Source organism: Diadema antillarum, unplaced genomic scaffold (assembly GCF_040938485.1).
Source record: "Diadema antillarum isolate AM-2024a unplaced genomic scaffold, OU_Dant_1.0 seq00000507_RagTag, whole genome shotgun sequence".
NCBI lineage: Eukaryota > Metazoa > Echinodermata > Echinoidea > Diadematoida > Diadematidae > Diadema > Diadema antillarum.
Genome location: NW_027271462.1, coordinates 2,716,279 through 2,736,591, shown reverse-complemented (window position 1 = coordinate 2,736,591; position 20,313 = coordinate 2,716,279). Strand labels below are relative to the sequence as shown.

At 36.9% G+C, this 20,313-nt stretch overlaps 1 protein-coding gene across 1 annotated transcript; it reads left to right on the top strand.

The window, feature by feature from the left end:
- The first annotated feature begins 1,881 nt into the window (after positions 1-1,881).
- On the top strand, positions 1,882-19,664 carry LOC139734016 (uncharacterized). The gene is made up of 2 exons (XM_071644822.1): positions 1,882-2,186; positions 19,025-19,664. Exons 1-2 carry the CDS (start codon positions 1,882-1,884, stop codon positions 19,662-19,664), a joined length of 945 nt encoding a protein of 314 aa, XP_071500923.1.
- Positions 19,665-20,313: the final 649 nt, after the last annotated feature.

Sequence of the window (20,313 nt, the reverse complement as noted above, 5' to 3'; positions counted from 1 at the left end):
TGTATGGTATTATAAGGCCCGATCGGCTTCTAAAATCCAAAAGGAATTTTCATATTTCTTTTTATTTCGTTCCACAACATCCTTTTTTGGGGGGGGGGAAGCCCAGGCATCAAATTTTATATTTGAAGATGTTAGTGTCCCGACTGGGCCACCAAAGTTCGACCTAGCGTTGACAGGTTTGTAAACATGCAAGCAAAATCTGATCTAAATCTGCATGAGGAGTGTAACTGCATTTCAGACGTAACTGAACAAGCTAAGTGAGCAATTGTATATTATGTGTAGTGTTCAGATTACAGATTATTGGACCTATATGATGTTGGATCATAGCAATTATCATTTTGTCATTTTTTTAAGCGTTATATTGCCATTTTCTCAATTGCCATTTTCATTCGTATATTGAAAATACACGAACATCGCAAAATTCAGGGCAGTGAACATAGTAATTAGTTCACTGAAAAGACATCTGTAATGTGTCAGCCCATTCTTAAAGGGATGTTACAGTATTGGTAGAGATGAAAATTGGGCTTTTTTTCTTTGCGAGATGCCAAGAAAACATTTATGAAATAGTACAGAGCATAACATTTAAGAGAAATTCAAAGTTCATTTGAGGAAAATCGGGTTTGGAATAGCTGAAACATCCAAAAACAAAGTAAAACAAAACGATCGTAATAAAATGTGGGTCCCACACTTTATTAGGATCGCTCTGTTTTGGATATCTCAGCCATTTCTAAATCAATTTTCATCAGACGTTGAAATCCTCATTGAATTACATGCTCTTTCATATTTCCTAAGAGGTTTCTTACTATCTCACCCAAGATATGATAAAAAAACTGAAGTTAAGTCTCAACCAAAACTATACGATCCCTTTAAGACTCTTGTTGAAGAAGTCATGATCCAGTCGCACGGTGGTGCAGCGACAGCGCAATCAATGATTTACAAAGTATGTTCAATCAACATGTGGATATGCATGTTCATGTGCATGTGTGTATGAGTGTGTGTGTGGGCGGATTTTTTGGTTGAGCAACCAAGTGTCATTCTATTCAAAATGTGTTGAATGGAAGATGTATGCATGTCGGGCCACACACCGATTGATTTTTTTATTTTATTCATACATTGCAGATAACATTCAAGATGACTGTTTTTTGTTATGTGAAATAATAGAAATCAAATAAAGATTACTGAAAAAATGTAGGTGTAGGTGTGGCCTTGGTATTGGTAATGGTGCATGCATATAGTGGAGTATGAGTTTCCACTGTAAAATACATCATGCCATGTACCCGGAAGTTACAATCATGTATCATAGGCTTACCCCGAATTCATAATTTGCTTCTTTCATGATGTGGTATTAGGAGTAGGCTACACTCTACATTCGTTGGATTAAAAAGTAATTTAATAGACTATGAGGAGGGACAAATCCAAATAAGATTATCAATTTCAAATCTAATGGATTTAATTTCTAAATCAATTAGACTAAAAATTGTAATCTTATGTGGATTTGTCTCTCTTTATGGTCTTATTAGATTACTTTTTAATCCAACGAATTTAGAGAGTGTAGATAGGCATACATTGTGTAAGGTTTCATGTCCAGTTTCTGACTACCACCGATATATACATGCATCGATCGATAGGTATTCTTTTGTCAGTCAGTCAGAGCAGGGGCGGTGCCAGTCTCCCAGGTCGGGATGGGTCAGTGAATGGCTTCCACTCGTTCTCATCCGTATTGCAAACAACAGATCACGTACAGTGCTGCAGAAGGATACACACATATCCTCCACTGTCTGACTCTCTCTTCCAGAGCGAAATAGACACTTTTTTACACAGTCGCTTTGCGTCGAACCAAACAGTTCGGTCTATAACACTCGCTTGGGAAGGTATACAATCATGTCTTCTGGAATGGCTGCCACTTCGGAACAAGATGCCAGAAAGCCACGTCGCCTTATACTGTGGTGCAATCCTCGAAGTGGATCGACGGCCCTAGCTAAATGTCTGACGAATCTCGACGAGGACACGGACGTCTGGTTCGAGCCGTTCACTTTCAGCCGGTTTACAGGAGTCCATGCTAAGAAAATGTCCAATATTGACCTACCCAAAGAACTCACTGGAAACGAAGCGATCTTTCACGGCATTGCTCAATCCATTCAGGCTCGATTTCCATCTCGGCCCAAAGTCAACGCAGAGTTATTGGCGTAAGTCTGCTTTATATATATATAGGCCCTAATTTTCAGTATCAGAGAGGTATGTTAGGTGAGATAGAGGTACATGTATTTTGATCAGGTTGTGTAGATTATGGTCAAAATAATTCAAATCAATTTAATAGTTTATATATCTTCACTAATGATCAAAAAAAAAAAGCAACAACCAAACAAACAACCATGACACAAAGCGGTATACATAATTGTGTCGATTTGACTTTCATCCAGCTGGAAGGACATTTCATTGAACACAATATAAGATATATGAATGAATGATATTATATAACCCCCAAAAAAGAAACAATGCACATCTTTGTCATTATAACATGAAAGAGCAAGTAGTCATAACGATGGAAAGGAGTGCTCCACTAAAAAGCCAAGCTTGTAGGACGTGGAACACTGAAATGATAACAATAGCAACATCGATATTTTTTGTTTCAAACAATATTTTATTTTGATTTCATCATCCATCATTGATTACAATTCAATATTTAATTGTGTTGCTTGCAGCGTGACATTTCAAACGTATATCAAAATATTACAAAATAATTCTTATGACTGTCATTGTGTAAATTTCCGATTGTTCTACTACTAGTATGCAATACACAGTAACTGCTTCACAAATATAATCATCCCCGCAATAATTATAAAATCAATTGTTAATGCCTAATGGGTCAGCAAAACCGTATGTACAATACACATTACAAAATATACCCATTGACTGCGTCCGTATACTCGTCACAGCAGTGATTATACATGAGATAATGAAATCAATATTGTTATAAGGGGTCAAACACAAGAGTCTCACAAGGTCTGCATACCTATGCATCAGGTGTCAACAAAAAGCCTACATACCTATGTACACACAATCCAATATACAAACATTTTACAAATCTTCATGATCAATGTCTGTACATAATTCATACCTATAAACATTACCCCTCCCCTTCATCGCTCACCCGTATAACCTCAACAACACTCCCCCCTCTAAATAGGCATACTCCAGGTATACCTCACTCCAGCACAGATACACACACATATTTGCGCGCGCACACACACACACACACACACACGCCCACAAACATCGAAACTGTTCACCAAACACTCAACAACAAAAAGCACAAAAAAGGTATCAAATAGTAGTGCAGTAAGTATCCCGTGTCATTAATTGATTCCATTTCCTGCTGTGCAGGGCCAGCGTACCTCGTTTCATTGCTAATTTCCTTTCTTCTTCTCTACTTTCTAACATTCTTTCTCTAATTTCTCTTATCAAAGGGGGCCTGCTCTTTTCCTTCGAAAATACAAATATCATCCATTTTATCAATAATATCAAATGGTTTATGAGTTGTCCTTTTCCAATATCCTGCGTTTTAATACCAACATGAACAGATTGCCAATCTAACTTTTGCATCTGGGGTAAAACAAAAACTTCACTACACAATTTCCAAATCTGATTGACTTTCCTACAATGAAAAAACAAATGTTCATAAGTCTCAACCTCAGAATAACAAAATGTACATTGATTATCTCCTACAAAACCAAAAGAAAATAACTTAACTTTTGTATATATTAAACCATACAACATTTTATATTGAAATTCACGCAGTTTACAATCAAGAGTAGACTTCCGAGGCCTCAGAAAAATCAATCTAATATCTATTTCCTCAAAATTATATAAACCAACTAAATTATTATATGCTGATGATGTTTCAATTCCATCCCTCATCAATGCTTTATATATACGTTTTGATGTTATATCCTGTATATGATATATTCTATTCTGCAAATATAATTCAATTTTCAGTTGAGTATCCTCCATATTCATTTCTCGCTTTAATGTACCCTTCCATGATGACGGTAAAGCTAAAAATATTTCAAACATTTTTCCAATCATTTCTTCACTAAATCCTAATCTTAAAAACTCCCTTCTCCCTTTAAAGTCCCCATTTACATCTACCAAATGATGAACTTTATATACATTCCTAAGAAATAACTCTTTATCAAATATTGTATGTCCATCAATCAAAATAAATTTATTATTAAAAATTACCTCATTCCTTTTTTAATCCTCTTTCAGAATCAAACTTCTACTTCCCATCCAAACCTGCAACATATCATTATAAAATTCTGGTAAAGTTAGCCTCAACAACCCTAAAATTGCCTTACTATAAAAAATCAAAATACCTCCCACCGATTTAGTGAAAAACTTAAAACATAACTTCCACTTCATACTATGATCCCCAGAAATCAAACGCTTAATCCACATAATTCTTTGTGCTTTAACAAACACTCGAAAATTAATGAACTTTAATCCTCCCCTATCATAATCTAAATACAAAATATTCCTTTTTATTTTATCTCTACCCCTCCAAATAAAATCAAATACCACCTTATCTAACTCCTCAAATACCCAATCAGGTGTTACCATGAGTGAAGAAATATAAATCAGCTTTGGTAAAACAAAAACCTTTACCAATTGAACTTTCCCCATCAGCGTTAAATCTCTCTGTTTCCACCATAATAATAATCTCTTTATCTTACTCAAAATCTCCTTATAATTCATAACTTCTTTAACATCAGGGTTCAAAGAAAAATATATTCCTAATATTTTTACCACCTGTTCTACTCTACCAAAAGGCAACACACAATCCTCCCTCGGAATACCTAATAACAACACATACGTTTTATCATTATTAACTTTTAAACCCGAAATTTGATAAAATACATCAAATAATCTTTTAACCTCCTCAACAATATATCGATCCTGAAGAAATAAAGTAACATCATCAGCATACAGAATTTGTTTAATTTCAACATTATCAACCATTAACCCATGAATATTAGAATTCTTCCTTATTGCCTGAGCCAAAATTTCAATACACATAATGAATAAATACGGGGATAAAGGATCTCCTTGCCTTACCCCCTTCTGTATTGGGAAATAACCAGTAGACTCCTTACCATTTATAACACAACTACAGCTATTCAAATACAATATTTCAACCCAATTACATAACATTGATCCAAAACCAAATATATTCAAAACTTTCTGCAAAAATGTATGACGGATCGAATCAAAAGCTTTCTCAAAATCAATAGCAAACATATAACCAGGTAAACCACAGCTCGATGTATAAAAGATCATATCATCAATCAATCGAATAGCCTCTCCAATATTTCTTCCTTCTATATATCCAACTTGATCAACATTGATTATTTCATGCAAAACATGCTTAATACGGTTTGACAAAACTTTCGCAAGTATCTTATAATCTACATTCAATAATGAAATAGGTCTGTAATTCTTTATATATAAAGGATCTTTTCCTTCCTTATGAATCAAAGTAATTACACCTTGTTTTTGAGAAGCAGACAATTCTCTTCTGTTATATGCCTCATTAAAACTGTCCAACACCACATCCCCTATCACTGACCAGAATGTAATATAAAATTCTACACTTAATCCATCATTTCCTGGAGATTTATTCAACTTCATCTGATTCAAAATAATTTCACATTCTCTTTTTGAAATATACCCCTCACAGGATTGAATAGAATCCCTACTTAATGTTGGCAAATCTTGAAAAAAATATCTACTATCACCAGATATAAAATCAAAATTTTCAAAATAAAGACTACTATAAAACCTTTTTATTTCTCTAATTATTTCCTTTGAATCACAAACTACCTCATCATTAACCCGCACACTTTTAACAATCATTTTCCTCTTATTAAATTCCATTAACTGTTTAAAATAAGATGAGTCACCTTCTCCACCTTCATACCACGAAGCCCTTGAACGAATTTTTATCCCCTTCATTCACGTAATCATAACATTTTTTCAACTCTTTCTTTTTATCTTCCAACAACGTGATTCTATCACTATCTGATCTCAAAAATACATCATTTTCTAAAAACTCAATTTCTTCCTCAATTCTCTGAATTTTTTCCGTACGTTGTTTGGCCAAATTTATAGAATATTTCCTAGTAAAATTACAAATTTTCATTTTCAAAAAATCCCACAAAACCCTTTTATCTTTTATTTCATTCCGAAATTCTCCCAATATTTTTATTATTTCATCTTTCATTTTATTGACATATTCACTATCTTTACACAAACTGTTATTAAATTTCCAATATGACGCCTTAAAACATCTATTATTTTCCTTATCATCATTAGGTTTATTCAAAAGTTGCAAAAAAAATTGCTGAATGATCTGGCGCAATAGAAGTTAATATCTTGCATTCCTTTACAATATCATGCAACTCACTCGAAATAAACCAATAATCAAGTCTACTTTGCATGAACGGAAATACCTGTCGATAAGTATATTGTCTATCTAAATTATGGGTGACCCTCCATATATCTATCAAATTACATTCCTCGACAAAATTATCAAAACACTGATCAAAATTTGTATACTTCTTTACCATTGCTCTCCCATTATAATCTAATTCAAAATGTCGTATCAAGTTAAAATCTCCACCAATAATAATCAAGTTTCCATTATCAACAAAAGGATGCAGAATCTTTTCAACTTCAGACAGAAAGTCTCTCCTCTCTGTTTCTTTACCCCTCACTGGAAAATATACATTTACAATAACAATTTCCATACCTTGTAAAACACATTTCATCAAAAGATATCTACCTTCATGATCTATATCCACATATAAAACATTCAATTTTAAATTTGCATTAACCAACAAACAAACACCTTTACTATGTGGTGTACCATGACTAAAATAGGATACTCCGTCCCACTCCTCTCTCCACTTTTTTTCAACTTCAGGAGAGCTATACGTCTCTTGTAATAACACAACATCTGCTTTTTTATACGTACACCAGTTAATAATGTTCTTTCTTTTCCTTGTATCCCTAATACCATTTACATTCAACGAAAGGAAATTACAGCGAATATCTAAATCATCCCAAGCCATAGTTACAGACGAGTACCGCCAGAACAAGCACAGTTAATTCGCCTGACTCTGAAATACATCTACAGCTACCATCTGCATACACACAAACACACCACTTATACACACACTCACTCACACCGATTACACTCACAATTACACTTACACTTGTGGAGTCCGGAAGGACGTCCATGTACACTTCCATAACCAACGAAACGAGTCTTCCCCCCCCCCCCCCCCCACCTCCCACTGCATTGCACTAACTAAGAATGGACACAGGCAATGATTTCCCCTATACCTATCCAAGTGCATAACTCTTGCTCAGCATCTGAAAAAAGAGGAAAGAGTAAAATGATGAGGAATAATCAAGAACAAGAAAAAATAAATTAACACCCGACTAATACAGCTTGACCTTGTATTGTTCCTCTCTTGGCTAACGAAATTGTAGTACCTTCTAGACCAAATCGGACTGTGCATAGCTGTGACAAAAAAAAGACAACTTGAGAGGGGTACGCCCTGTTCAATATGCAATCTACTGAAAAAAAAACCACAGTGTTAAGGGGAAAAGAATTGTAATCTAGTATCTTCTGTTCTCTTAACGAAGGAGCATATTTGTCGACCAGACAGGAGTCATTATAAGACTACCAAACAAATTAAAACTAGGACATGACATAAGGAAAGGAAGGAAGAGAGAAAAAATGGGGACATGACAAAAGAAACAAAGGGTACGAAAAGAAAAGAAAAGAAAAAAACCTGAGAAGCCATTAAGGCTTGACCACCTGCCTTCCCATTTACTGCACTATGCACTATGCAGAACGATTTATCTGTATGTCTATACTCATTATCGGCGCTTGAGGGCGACAAACATGCAAAACTGGTTACCAATAAGAGGGGTCATTGACTAACATATTGATACAAAAGGGTTTTCAGTGGTATTACAAGAGAGTTGCAATACAAAAGAGCTTCGAACATGCATTCATGATTGACCCATAACTAAACACCTGGCTTCTTAAGCAAATCAGTACATCAGCTTTATATTGCTCTTGAAAGACCCATGGCCATATAAAAACGATTCGCACCACTCCCGAAACCAGATCAGTCCACGGGCATGACAAAACAAAAACGAAACAAGATAAGGCAAAAGAAATCTTTAAAAGGACACGCCTTACGTAATTGTACTTTACCACAAATAGTAAGTACGTCCCCGCACCAAAGGAGGTTCTAGCTGTAATGCCTGTGAAAATTCCACTGCTGTAAGTTTTGTTTTCCATTCAAACTTTTAGTGGGCCAGACAAAAGACGTTAATACTGCCATCATAATAACGTGCCTTAGCCCAGTTTCCTATTTTCCATCACGGCCAGAAAAGAAAAGAAAAAGAGGGCAACGCCTTGAGAGGTCGTGACTATGAAAACCTAACCAAACAATCAACTTACAAGAATGAAACAGTGCAGCTATTTTTGGAGGACACACCCATAGAGACAGATAATTGCATTGCTTCCATCTGCATGCAATCTGCATGCATTCATTACACACCAACTGGGTTATGTAACAATGTCTTCCAATAGAACAAACAAAAAACGACAAGCGCAGATTGTTCTAACTCGCTTGTATTAACAAGAATCTAGTTCGTTTCCATTTAGAACAGATTGTAGCCAAAAAAAAAAAAAAAATAGGTATTCTACGTTGAACCAAATTAACGCATATGCTGTTACCTGATACGAGGAATAATGATGTCTCAAAAAAAAAATGATATCCCAACCTCTGTTGTCCAAAAACATTGGTTAGAGGAAGAAGGAAAGAAGTAAAAAAACATGAATGAGTTACTGCAACCAACAAAGTATTCCAATCTCGGTTACGAGGGATTGCTGTGATTGCTTGGGTAAGTTTTGACGAGGGAATTGACAATTAGATGAGAAGAGAGAGAGGGGGAAAAAAACCCTCTGTAACTTCAGAAACCTATTTCAAAATCATGTTCATATTACTGCTGTCAAACAAATAAAACAGCTCCATATTATACAGTTATTATCACAAATATTGATGTGCATATTACATATCGTGTCACATTCCCCCGCACTTCAGTGTATTACGCAGGCTCAACGCCATCATGATTACAAGACACACACAATGACAGTCCATATCTTCCGATCTCAAACTAACTCTGATCAACGGAGAAACGAGCATATTAATGACATCATTGCAAGTTTTCTGCATTCAATGTTATAATACATTAATATCTGATTTGCTTTAGCGGAAGAAAAAGAAAAAAAAAATGTATGAGTTGCTGCCATTTAAGCGACCAACCAGAATGTTCCTATCTCGGTTACGAGGAATTGCTGTGATTGTTGACAATGAAAATGACAAATAGATCAAAAGAAAACCTTTGTAACTCTGAAACCTATTACTTCTGTCAACACCAACAAAACGACTCCATTTTATAGTCACAAATAGTTGATGTGCATATTATACATCGTATCACATTCCCTCAACATTGTCATAGGCTCAACGCCATCATGATTACAAAACACACACAATGACAGTCCATATCGCCCGATCTCGAGCTAACTCTGAACATCACAGTAGAAAACCAACAAACTGGATCAACGGAGAAATGAGCATATGACAACATTGCAAGTTTTCCTCATTCAATCTTATGATACATTAATATCTGATTTGCTTTAGAGGAAGAAAAAAATGTGTATGAGTTGCTGCCATTAAGCAACCAACCAGAATATTCCTATCTCAGTTACGAGGAATTGCTGTGGTTGTTGACGAGGAAAATGACACATAGATCAAAAGAAAACCTCTGTAACTCTGAAACCTATTACTTCTGTCAACACCAACAAAACGACTTCATCTTATAATCACAGACAGTTGATGTGCACATTGTACATCGTGTCACATTTCTCCACACTTCTATTACAGGCTTGGCGCTATCCTGATTACAAACACACACAATGACAGTCCATATTTTCCGATCTCACACTAACTCTGAACATCATATTAGAAAACAAATGAACTGAATAAACGGAGAAATGAGTATATGACATCATTGCAGATTCATGCATTCAATTCTATGATACATTTCTTCCTCGCCAATACCATAAGCCACCTTCAACCACTTTCAATGACAGCGTTAGTAGTATCTCCCAAGAGACGTATATCCCAAAAACTATTTTAACAGAATTTCATTTTTTTTACGTTTCTTTTTATGAGGTTCTTTCTTATGTATATATTTTCCAAACTCGCGAAACAAATCCTAACCATCAAAAAATGTATATATTTCGCACCGAACATCAAAAAAATCTACCTAGATGTGTGAAATTATGTTTCAATAAACATGTTGTTAAACCAAGCAAAGTCCAAACATGCAAATAAAGTTTCTGTCCTTGTTGCGTTCATTATAATGATAATGACACTCAGATCACTTCCCGTCTCCTCCTCTAAAACGATATGCGTTTTATATCCCCAGCACAAACATGATGATACTATCGGATGTCACCCCCCCCCCCGAAAAAAACCCACACATTTTACTTGTCGTTTACAGTACCAACTTTCTGCTTTCCATATTCATTCGCAATTTGGCGATGAAATCTCTTCTCCCATCTAATATACCAGATAATAAATGAAATAAATCCATAGTCTCAATACTGATATCATATTCATTTTCTTATTACCAAAACTGACTCACTAAGTGTATGAAGCATTATAACTTCTGCCATTCATATCAATCTATGTTCATTATTTTCATCAAAAATTCCTTTAATTTGTCAGACATTATCAGAACTAAGAAAGTTATCCCCTTCTTCTCCGAACATTTTATCAGGTAACCAGTGATTTCCCCAATCCATGCACTCGCACATGCATATTCCATATACACGTGTATCTATCTTATCTATATCGACTCGACGGCTTTGACAAACACTAGAGAGCAACTACGTACTTACATACGCAAAACAGCCTCAAAATATGAACAAAATTATACCAATGAACATTTTATCAGGCAACCAGTGATTTCCCCAATCCATGCACTCGCACATGCATATTCCATATACACGTGTATCTATCTTATCTATATCGACTCGACGGCTTTGACAAACACTAGAGAGCAACTACGTACTTACATACGCAAAACAGCCTCAAAATATGAACAAAATTATACCAATGAACATTTTATAAGGCAACCAGTGATTTCCCCAATCCATGCACTCGCACATGCCTATTGCATATACACGTGTATCTATCTTATCTATATCAACTCGACGGCTTTGACAAACACTAGAGAGCAACTACGTACTTACATACGCAAAACAGCCTCAACATATTATGAACAAAATTATACCAATGAACGTTGAACAAACTCATTTCAGTCAAAATAGTTATACAAAATATCCCCCTTTCCAGGAAGTTATCACTCCCCCCCCCCGTCTTGTCCTCCATGAGAAGGAATATGAGAGTATAAACCCTTTACTGACTAGACACCACTTACCATCGATGTACTATATTGCACATTTGGTCATTGATATATAATAATAACTGGTGCTGATTATACAAGCATACTATATCAACAACACTTGTTTCAGAATGCAAATAAAGTATGCATGACATTAAATAGCTATAGGCCTATATGGCATAGACACTAATCACAAATATTACGTCATTGTCTAAAATTCTTTCTTTTTTTTTTTTTTTTGTTGTTGTTGTTGTTGCCCGATCACCTCTTTAGTTGTATTTTCTCACGTCTGGTATACAGCTATATAGTGTACTATTCTTCATGTGTGCCAAAATGAGTTCATTTTTGCATGGATATGTGTTTCATTTGCATATTAATGCACTCATTTACATCCCATCTAATGTTGTAGGCCTATATCTGGGTCTATAATCAATATTGAAAACAAGTATCAATAATGAATTTAAAAATCACACAAAAGAAAAGTTAACAAGGAACGGACGCCGAGAACGGTTTTTCGTATAGATAATCTAAATTCTTCGGTATATTTGTTATAATCTATATACATATTATATGTATGCATATATATATATATATATATATGATATGTGTGTGTATGTGTGAGTGTGTGTGTACAGAGATAGAGAGAGAGGGAGAGAGGGAGGGAGCGGTGGATGGGATAAATATAAAGTCCTAAGACCGAATGTTCGTTATAAGCCAGTTCGGGGTTCCTGTTTGAGCATGAGCAGAAAAAGGTCATTTGTACCGAGAGACAGGTTGGGTTTTAATTTCACTGAGATAAACATCTGTAATGCTGTGATTATTCATGGAATCCTTATAAATGGTGCATGCCAGTACATCCACCTGACAGCAAGCCTGGTATTTGGCATTGTTGACAGAAAAAGTTTGTTAATGTATTCAAAACAGCACAATGAAATGGATGCTTCCCAAAGTGTTGATTGATGAACCATTCTGGTCACTTCATCTACACAGGTTCATTCTTTGTTAGAATACGAGTTCCATAAAATGCTGTGTTGGACAAGCTGCTGCATTATGTCGCTTTGAATTGAGTGAAGTGCTTAACCAACTGAGAAAAATGAAAGGTCATTTTTTGTACCCATGTGCACATGGGCTATCTCCGAACTGGCTTATTGATATCCATCATGATGATATATCACGGGCCTTAGGCTGCGTTCACATAGAAGTATACTATTCGGGTATTCGGGCCTCGTTTTCGAGGGCACGCGAATAGCTTGAATCGAACGATAGGATTTCCTAACACCGGTTCACATAGGAGGGCACTATTCGAAAGTACCGAACAGCATAGAATAGTATAGCATAGTGGGAATCGAGCTTGTTCGATTTTCTTGCAGCGTATACCGCAGGGGCGGATCCAGGGAGGACCGCAACCGGCGCACGCCCCCCTTTATTTTTTGTTGAAACAAAAGAAATAAAAAGAAAAAAATGGGGGTGGGGTGCGTGCGCCCCCCCCCCCCTTTAATTTTGTAAACGCGCCCCCTCTTTACGAAATTCCTAGATCCGCCCCTGTACCGTCTCTCGTTTATGAAATAATGACAATTTTGGTCTGGATTTAGCAAAAATAAGCATGTAGACTGACATTCTGACGCAGTTTAGAAATTGTTAAAAAGATTTCCTGGGATGTAGGAGGAAGAAATCCTCACTGCATGGGATGGTGAGTTGACGGTGCGGGTGATGGTGTACTGGGTGCCCGAATAGCTAATAGCGAATAGCGAATACCGTATACTTTTATGTGAACGCAGCCTTACGCGGTTTGAACACGGCACAACACGATGTTCGTACTTCCAGCCGACTTTATTTTATAGGGTCTCATTTTTCTCTCTTTCTTCTTTCTTTAAAACACAACAACAAACCATGTCGTGTATAGTGATAGGCCTACAAATATTATAAGGCTGCCAAGACTTAAAAAAGGAGGTAAACTTGAAATATTGCTAACGGAGTGACCAACAACGGAAGCGGCCTGGTGTTACATCGGAAATTCTGTTTTTGCAATATTTTTAAAAGTAGGTTGGTGTTCATGATAGGTGCATTGTCTTTGTGAGTGTATACGTCCAGTTTTTGAGTGAAACTTACTCAATGGTATAAAAAATAAAGGCTAAACTGAGCATATTCCGTTGAGAGGTGTAAGCGTAAAACGGTCATAATGAGCTCCATGAATCATGCATGCATTGGTATATTACATTATTATTTAGTTTACCCTTTTTAATCTTGAAGGGATTTTCCTCCTCCAGAGCGTGGATGTCCGCGGAAAGCAGCGTTAGACATGGCAGCTGCTTTGCAAATAATGTTGTTGACTTTGATACGTATTCCATGTGTAACAGAAAACAGGTCAGCTTGCTTTCAGCAGACATGATTATCACTCTTCATCAGTAAAGCAAAGCGATGATGAAAAAAAAAAAACCCTAAAAGATTGAATGTCATCAGCGATTGACTTAAAAAAAAAAAAACGTAATATCGGTCGCCAAAACAAAAGACCCCGCTGCTATGGGAGGTATACATGTGTCACGGGTTTTGATGATAGCATTACAAATAACCATATACGTCTTGTGAGTTAGACTAGTGTCTGTTATCTGTGGTTATGTAACGCTTTAGAATGTAACGGTCTTGGTCTCGCTTTCCCTTCCCCCACCTGCTATTCTATTTACTCTGTCTGCGACAAGTCCTTCTCCCTTCCAAGTCCCTTTGATTCCCCCCCCCCCCCCGACTGTTGTCTTCTCCTTCGGGACCACAGTGTCCTCGCTCCACTGACCTGACCTGACCATGTCCTCAACTTGCCCTCAGCGAATGAGGTCAGGTCCAGCCCTGTGGCCATCAGTTATCTGTACTCTCTTGGGGCTTGGTCGCGTGCCGCCCAGGCCAGGCCCAGGGACGTATGAATGGTATAAATACCGGCTCCTTGCAGATATTAGAGAGTTCGGACTAAACACGAGTCAGGCTGGAGATTCGGCCAAGAGATTCTGTTCTGAGTTGTAACACTGCGAGTTGGGATGCGACAATAAACTTGCTGTCATGTCCGGAAGAGATTGTGTCTGTTCTACTTTATATTAGTTGTTCTCTCACCTGAGTGTCCGATTGAACTGCATGCTGAGTGTGTGGTGCCATGCTTTGCAATACATCTATACACTAACTAATAACGAAGGTTCCCTGTATTCTCATCATCAGAAGCAGGATAAATTACCACTTTCGTTACTCATGTTCTTCTCAGTGGTACGTTGTATCTGTTTGGCTGCAGACCGACCAATTGAGATTGTTTCACTCAAATCAGTGTCGCTATATACTTATTCATTTTGGCAGTGCAGGGTCCTATGTGCTCGCTTTACACGATTATATCCTGTACTCATGAAACATTCCATTATATAAAGCTTAAAAACCCTTACATATTGCAAGCTTGAGATGAGACGATTTTGACGCAAGAAGTCATGCAACGAACAAATAAATTTCTTTGTGTAATTTACAATAAAGATAATAAAAACAAAAGAAAAAGTATTTCGGAAACTGGGGAGAATCAGGAGAAAATGAAGATAAAATCAGGTGAATGTAAGATGTAGCAAACAACTTAGTATAGTTTCTATAAAACACAATCTGTTTATCATAATGCAGTGATGTTTGGATTGAGTTGATTTGAGTTGATTTCTGCAATCACTTTTCGTACACGAATATAACAGGAATTATGAACAAAGTTATTAAGTAATATTTGAACCGTAAATCACATGGGAATAGGTTAATGAATGACAAAAGTGAACAACACTGTTTTTCTGCGTGATACTGCAGGTTTTCACGATCTATTTCGTAGATTCGTCAGTCAAAATGATACTGCGATCATTCGATTTCGAGAGTTTAAGCCATACGAGGCTGTTTCGTCATTCAGCTTGATTTTCGATTAGTCGAATCTGTATTCATGTCAAGGTTGCCATTTAAATTCCTAGAAAGCACTTCAACTTCAGTTTCGCTATCGAGACGGGGAGATGATTGCGCAATGCTGCTATTCCAGCATTCAAAATTCGTTACGGAGCAATCCATTTAACACTTCGAGCAATCAAAAATGCACGATGGTATTCCGGTCTTATCTCATAATCTTAACATAACCCTGTATTTTTATCAACTGTTCACTATTTTTTTTTTCATGTATCCTATAGGGACATTCATTCATTATGTTATAGACATCATGAAATCGCATTCCAGCATTATCATTTTCATTCACAATAATAACAAGTAATTTTCATTCGCTTTATAGATTTTAACACCAGTGTGTTCTGTTGTGATATGTGTTTTCCTGCGTATGATAAACATTATATAATAAGCCCTTTGTCTTGTTTGGAAAAGTACATATTTCTTTCTTTATTTTTTTTTTCTGGAAACGGCTGCTGTGCACACCGAGGTATTATTATTGATTACAGCCTTGATTTAAGGGGAGTTCATCTCGGTATAAATTAGCTATCTACTATAATATTTCTTGGTGGTCAAAGCCTCCGAAGAGGTAGATCTGGGTGTGCCTATTATATACCAATGAAATATCATTTTACATAATGTACTTTGGCCTTTGGATATATGCCTTCCAACCTGTTGTATGACATGACTGTGTTTGCCTATCCGTCATGGTAAAATGTCGGCTTATCCTTCTGCAGCTTCCCGGTCACCAGCTCCTCGCTGCCAACAACAAAAAACAAAAAACAAAAAACAAAATTATCCCGTCTTCTTCACAAAATTGAATGCACAAAACAGGATATTGATCACCTGAAAATGAAATTGAAAGCCCAAAACAAGGTCATCGTGATTATCGCGTGAAGTTAATGCACGAGTATGGATAGGAAATGCAATACCCGCATTTTGAAAGTGAATGCACATGCGTGAATTTGATTTGTCGGAAACAAAATAGAGCTCCCATTAATCAAATTGATCGCTCTTATTCTGAATTTGAATACCAGAACATTTTCGCGAGCGTGCACTGTGTAATGCACAATTAAGAATTGGAATGATAAAAGTATGAAATTAACCGGTAAAACCTATTTCCCGGTCAATTTCAAAATTTTGTCATTTAAGTTCATATAAAGGACATTCACTTTCATGCATTCCACGCTCGCAGCACTGAATCAGCAATCAAATTCAAAATCCGGTTATTCAAATTTACTATTGGAGCAAGAGAGAGAGAGAGAAATATAAAAAAAAAACAACGTTCATTTGCTTTGTTCAAATCTAAGATGGGAGCATGTATTTTAGCAATGAGCATTTAAATTCATTTCAAGCCGGCGACGGAATCTCGTCGGTCATTCAAATTCGTGAAAGGGCAACCATGTTCCAAATAAGACGGTGCATTCATATCTAAAAGAAGTCTTGCATTTAAAAAGCTTGGGCAGAGACTCCAACTCTACCGCTTTCTACGGGAGATCTCCCGCCGAAAGCCCATTTTTGCAGAATCTCCCGTTCTCCCGCTTGAGATTTATTTTTTCCCGCTTGAAATGATTTCTTACTTAATTTTATTGTATGTTGAAAAATAAGCCTTAGACAGCACGAGAGAACATCTAGAACCCTATAGACCGCAAGGAATTTCGTGCTCGTGATGTGCTCTTCGCGCACATCAAGTTGGAGTCTCCCGTTTATTGCTAGGGGTTCAGGCGGGAGAATCTCCCGATCAGAAGGTGCTTAGGGTTGGAGTCTCTGCTTGGGACGGAGTAGACGTGTCTTCACTTTAGAAAGTTTGAATAGATTTGGGCCTCATGATGAGGATTATTTATTTTTCTGTAGGTCTACCTGCTCATTCCAAGATTTTATCTTCACGAGGGTAGAATTAAAAAAAAAGTGTCTTTAAACTATCGTTTTGTTGGACTGTTGGAGGCATTGCTGATTAGACCTTACCATTTAAAATTTCATGACATGAACCAAATAGACTCACGAGGCCGACAGGATGAACAGCGCCATCTATACACCAATTACGAGTGTGTATTATTGTATTGGGCGTCCCGATTGTTGCATGCAGAAGGAAGAAATGAGTGATTGGAAACGAGAGTTGCTAAGGTGTTACCTCACCAGTTCCCCTCCCTCAACCCCTGGAATTTTCAAGAGCTTGATCTATGTTTGCGTGTGTGAGTGTTCGTGCAAAAAAATAATAAAAATCACTAAAAGTGCGCACCAGAATTTTCCCTATCAAATCCAAAAATGTAAAAGCACCCTCATTTCCATGTTAACTCCTGGACCTTTTTAGGTATTCTTGCTTTCACCCCCTAGAATAATAATAAGAAAAAATCTGCATATTCTGCGCAATTATGAAAAGGAAATATTTAAATAAAAATGGTCAATGTCGCAGTGCACACCTGCTTTACATGATCTGGAGGGAAAGTAGTCATCAGCGAAGGTGTGGATTTATAGTGTGAATTCACAGCAATTAACGTAATCGTCTACCAAGGTATTCGTAATGATTCAGGAAAAGAATGATTCATGAAATTAGCCAATTATTCCTTCTAATGTTTACCGCTTGGAGGACAATAATATTACAAACATAAGCCACAAATTGATGATGCATCGTTGTGGTATATAAAAAAAAAGGTTTCATCGATTGAATTTCATACATTTAGTCACAGAAATACAAATCGGTTCTCTCACACTTCTTAGCAGTCGGGCAGGATATTAATACTTAAATAGTGAAGCGAGAGAGAAAATGGGAAACAACTTGCGCCCTGCACACTTCTCTCCTAGCTAGAAATAGGGAAAGCGTACTAAACTTAGCACGATATCATTATCAATTTTTTACCTTTAATTCGTGGGATATAAACCGGTTATGAACGCGCGATTTGTAAATGTACGCTTTCATGCACACTGAACGCCCAAATACTAGATAGTAAACATAGATCGTATCAAATTCTGTCTTGTAATTTTGCGAATAATTAGAGTTATTTGCTATTCTGTAACTTTACATTTGATAAATGTGATTCTTCTGCGAAGCGGCCCAATGCTGGGCCAATGATGCCAAACGACGAAATTATGGAAAATATCCATAGATGATGGACATGACGTGGGTGAAGTTCCCAACAGACAAGGTTCAGCGGAGAGCGTGGAAAATTTACTTCGCAGGAAAGACCACTTCGACCTGAAGTCAAACTCGCGTAATGTTTTGTTCGAGACATTTTCAGAAAGGAATATACATTTATACGATCAAAGATCCTACACTATACGTAGGATCTTTGGTACCATTTTCCGGAACCGCAAAACCGGAAGTATACTTCCCAAAAGCGATCGATCAGATATCGCGAGGTGATAACGCTTGATATCGGCTATAAGCGATAGGCGATAGGGAGAACAGGCAAAAACACAATCTGTTCATTACATACAGTAATGTTTATATACTTTATCAATGATTATACTTTGAAATGTTCTAATAATGAAAAAAACAACAACATTATCTACCTCACTGTAATCTCTATATCTTTTTTCCATGCAGATATGGAGGAATTAAACAGAACTTAGAGGATTCTGCAACTCGCACGGTAGTTGTCAAGGATATGGCAGTAGCCATCCATGACTCGTACGATTACATTCCGTCGGGATTTCGCCACGTCATCCTTATTCGTGACCCAAGACGGGTGGTGCCTTCCTTTCGTAAGATGATAATAGATTACAGAAAGCTGGATCCCAACGACAACAGTATAGACCTCGAAGAGGTACACCCAAGCTATCCAACCTTGAACTGGTATGGCGAGATCTACGCACTCTGGAAGCACATCCGGGAGAAATTTGAGCCGAACCCTTTGATTATTGACACGGAGGATTTCCTTGCTGATCCGGCTACGTATCTGAGGAAAATCTGCGAGTTGATCGACGTCGACTACCGCGACGATCTGCTTGAGTGGGATCCTTCGATGGACGCCATCAAGAAATGGAAACACTGCTGCATTGAGTTGTACACTAGTGGAGTCGCACCCGATGCTCTGCTATTTAAAAGAGCTTTCTCAAGCTCCAAGTTTGTCCCAACCTCGAGCCCTATACCTTCACTAGATGATCTCACACCTGACTGTGTGCGCATCATCGGCAAATGTCAGGATTTATACAATGAAATGTATCAGCATCGATTCAAACCCTAGTTTTTTGAAGATCTTTACCCTGCCACTTGTAGGAGCTCATTTCCAGAAGTTAAAAACATTTTATATTCTGGTATCTTATACTGGTCACGTATGAAATAATTTTCTTTGTCTGGGTCAAAATTTACTGTTGTCCACACTTAAACATCATTTGATATGATAGGGTAAGAGTAGGAGAGTTTGTAACCAATTATTGTGTGCATTAGCCATTAGGGTAAAAATGATAATGATAATAATCTCGGTTATCAAATTCACTGGCACTTGGAATTTCGATAAGTCGCAACTGGAATAAAAATTAGCGAAACTTCAACAGAGTAAAAGATACAATGCCCATCCATCAACTAGTCTAGAATGCACGATACGATCCCTTGACAAATTAGTCGTCAGATTAGGTTATGCATCCAAACCTCCTGCAGTAATGCTATTTTGATTTCCTTGATCAACACTTTGCTCTGAAATATGCTCATTTTGTGTCTCTTTTTTTAAATTCCTTGTTATCTATCTAATGTTCTGCTTTGACATCACGAAATATTGTAAAGATTCATATAAGCGAGGCCAGAACATACAATTGGATAATCATAATGTGTAAGTATATAGCGTATGAAATCTTGTATTTATTTTGTCAGTGAGAAAAAAAAAATGTTTGTTTCGT

Excerpts from the sequence above, each read along its gene's own strand:
- LOC139734016 (XM_071644822.1), top strand. The coding sequence starts at position 1,882 with ATGTCTTCTGGAATGGCTGCCACTTCGGAACAAGATGCCAGAAAGCCA. Across the intron at positions 2,187-19,024 it reads GTCAACGCAGAGTTATTGGC|ATATGGAGGAATTAAACAGA; the intron begins GTAAGTCTGCTT and ends TTTTCCATGCAG.